A 2922-nucleotide genomic window follows, 5' to 3' on the forward strand; every position below is an offset into this window, starting at 1 on the left:
TATTAATATTAGGCGATAAGTAATTTAGCTGATTTATGCATTGCCATTTATTGTTTAATTTTATTTAAATTGTTTTATTCTCTTATTCTTTCTCAGGTGATTAGTTTGGTACATGACCAGAACAAGACCAGAGGAAGAAGTCTTTGATTTGGATCCAGAGATAGACAGAACCCTAAGAACTATCAGGAGGGAGAAGAAACGTGAAGGACAAGATCAAAGAAATCCAAAAATTCCAAATATGGCCAATAATAACAACAAAAGGCCGAGACTCTTGAAGGATTACGAAGCTCCCTCTATACAAGGATTCCAACCTAGTGTTACAACACCCACAGTGGATGCCAATAATTTTGAATTAAAATCGGCATGGCTCCAGATGATCCAATAGACCTAGTTTGGGAGTTCACCAACAGAAGATCCGCACTATCACCTCCAATGCTTTCTTGCCCTTTGTGACACATTCAAGATGAATGGAGTTTCTGATCAAGCCATAAGACTCAGAACATTTCCATTTTCCCTTCGAGATAGAGCAAGGAAGTGGTTACTTTCTCAACCTGCTGAAACATTCACCACTTGGGAAGACCTCTCATAAGCTTTTCTAACAAGGTACTTCCTACCTGTAAAGACTGCAAGGTTGAGAGTTGAACTCAACACCTTTAAGCAAAGGGAAGGTGAATCACTCTATGATGCATGGGAGAGATATAAAGACCTATAGAGAGAATGCCCGCACCATGGCATAAAAGATTGGCTTCTGATTTAAAACTTCTTAATGGGCTACTGCCCTCTACAAAGAGCACAGTAGATTTAGTAGCAGAAGGTGACCTAATGGAGAAAACAGTGGATCAAGCACTTGAACTTCTAGAGAGGGTTGCATATCACAATTACGAGTGGTCAAATAAAAGGGGGAATACAAGGAGAACAGCAAGGATCCTAGACCTTAAGCATGATAAATGCTTAATTTGACCAGCTCACAAAGAGGCTTGTTAAAATACAAGCCAATGCTATAGGGATAAACAGTCAACATGATGACAGCTGTGGAGGAGGATACATGGGTTCAGAGTATAACAGCTTTAGTGAACTCCCCACATAACAGATGAACTATGTGAATAACGGAGGAAACTTCAACCAGAGATAGCCCCACAATCCATATTCAAATATATACAACCCTAGATAGAGGAACTACCTAAATTTCTTATAGTCAAATTCACAGAATCAGCCAATGAACAAACAACAAGGGTACAAACCACTAGCGTCCCTAGTATTTCACAATAAGGGACAAAACCCTACACAGCCACCACCTTAGAGCCAACATCCTGAACCAAGGTCAACTATGGAATCCATGATGGAAAGCTTCCTAGTAGCCGGCAATAGCAAGATGAAATAATCAAACAGCTAGCTTCCAAAATAGACCAACTTGCCACCCACAACAAAATGCTTGAAATTCAAATTGCTCAGCAAGCAACATCTTCAAGCAAAACTGCTGGTAAACTGCCTAGTTAACCAGAAATGAACCCAAGAGAGCACTGTAAGGTAGTTATATTGAGGAGTGGAAGGATTTTAGAACAGTCAGAGGAAGAACCAACTGAGAGAACCTTTGATAAATCTAAAAACCAAACAAAGGATAAAAAGGAAGAAACTAAAGAGAAGCAAGAAGAGGAAGCAAGGAAGGAAAAGAAGGTACCAGAACCATATCAGCCTCCTCTACCCTTTCCTCAGAGATTCCAGAAAGCCAAATTGGATAAGCAGTTTGGGAAGTTTCTAGAAGTTTTACAGAAACTCTATATAAACATTCCTTTTACAGAAGCACTCTCTCAAATGCCATCTTATGCCAAGTTCCTCAAAGACATTTTGTCAAAGAAAAGAAGGCTGAATGACTATGAGACTGTTGCTTTTACGGAGGAATGCAGTGCCATATTGCAAAATAAGCTGCCACCAAAACTCAAGGATCCAAGAAGCTTCTCCATACTTTGTCTTATCGGTAACATCAATATAGACAAAACCCTCTGTGATCTAGATGTAAGTGTGAGTCTGATGCCTTTGTTAATATGTAAGAAGCTTGATGTGGGGGAACTTAAGCCTATAATAATTTCATTACAACTGGCTGATCGATATGTGAAATAACCTATAGGCATTCTAGAAAACATTCCTATCAAGGTGGGAAAATTCTTTATCCCAATTGATTTTGTTGTACTGAAAATGGAGGAGGACGTCCAAATCCCTATAATCCTGGAAAGACCTTTTTTAGCAACTGCTGGAGCTATCATAGACGTTAAGAATGGACTACTAACTCTCAAGGTAGGAGATGAAGAAGTGGAGTTCAACCTGTTCAGCGCAATGAAGCACAAACTTGAACCTGATGAATGCTTTAAGGTTGATATAGTTGACAAGCAAGTTGAAGAGGAATTCATTAAAGCACATCCTGAAGATCCTCTAGGAGCATCCATCGTGCACAGCCACATAGCAAAGAAGGAGAACACAGAGATTGCAGCTTGTGCGCAATCCTTGGCAGCTAATCCACCCCTACTATTAGCTCAAGTTTTCGCTATAGAAGAGTTAAAGGAAGAACAGCCCAAAAGCAAGCTTCAGGAAAACACCAAACAAGTAGAACTGGACTCAAATTCTAAATATCTTGTTATTATCAATGCTAGTCTATCTGAAATAGAAGAGGAAAAATTGCTAAGGGTACTTAGGACCCATAGTTAGAGCATAGGGTATAAAATAGAAGACCTGAAAGGGATTAATCCTTTCATTTGTATGCAAAGAATACCTATGGAAGAAAACAGTAAACCCACTATTGAACATCAAAGGAGACTTAACCCAAACATGAAAGAAGTAGTAAAAAAGGAAATTCTAAAACTATTAGATGCAGGTATTATACACCCGATCTCTGATAGCAAATGGGTCAGTCCAATGCATGTAGTGCCT

The 2922-nt window shown here is 39.2% G+C and overlaps 1 protein-coding gene and 1 non-coding gene across 2 annotated transcripts; one reads left to right on the top strand and one right to left on the bottom strand.

The window, feature by feature from the left end:
* Positions 1-628: 628 nt before the first annotated feature.
* LOC131170027 (small nucleolar RNA R71) lies at positions 629-735 on the bottom strand. Its single transcript, XR_009140970.1, has one exon. It is a non-coding gene; the product is annotated as a small nucleolar RNA R71 (small nucleolar RNA).
* A 768-nt stretch (positions 736-1503) lies between these two features.
* LOC131169377 (uncharacterized) lies at positions 1504-2700 on the top strand. The gene is made up of 3 exons (XM_058128598.1): positions 1504-1674; positions 1771-2044; positions 2126-2700. Exons 1-3 carry the CDS (start codon positions 1504-1506, stop codon positions 2698-2700), a joined length of 1020 nt encoding a protein of 339 aa, XP_057984581.1.
* The last annotated feature ends 222 nt before the right edge of the window (positions 2701-2922 follow it).

The sequence above is a fragment of the Hevea brasiliensis genome, chromosome 10 (genome assembly GCF_030052815.1).
Source record: "Hevea brasiliensis isolate MT/VB/25A 57/8 chromosome 10, ASM3005281v1, whole genome shotgun sequence".
In the NCBI taxonomy this organism is placed as follows: Eukaryota; Viridiplantae; Streptophyta; class Magnoliopsida; order Malpighiales; family Euphorbiaceae; genus Hevea; species Hevea brasiliensis.

Coding starts and splice junctions, on each gene's coding strand:
- LOC131169377 (XM_058128598.1), top strand. CDS start 1,504: ATGAACCCAAGAGAGCACTGTAAGGTAGTTATATTGAGGAGTGGAAGG. Junction 1,675..1,770: donor AAGCAAGGAAGGAAAAGAAG/GTACCAGAACCA, acceptor GAAGTTTTACAG/AAACTCTATATAAACATTCC. Junction 2,045..2,125: donor TCTGATGCCTTTGTTAATAT/GTAAGAAGCTTG, acceptor AATAACCTATAG/GCATTCTAGAAAACATTCCT.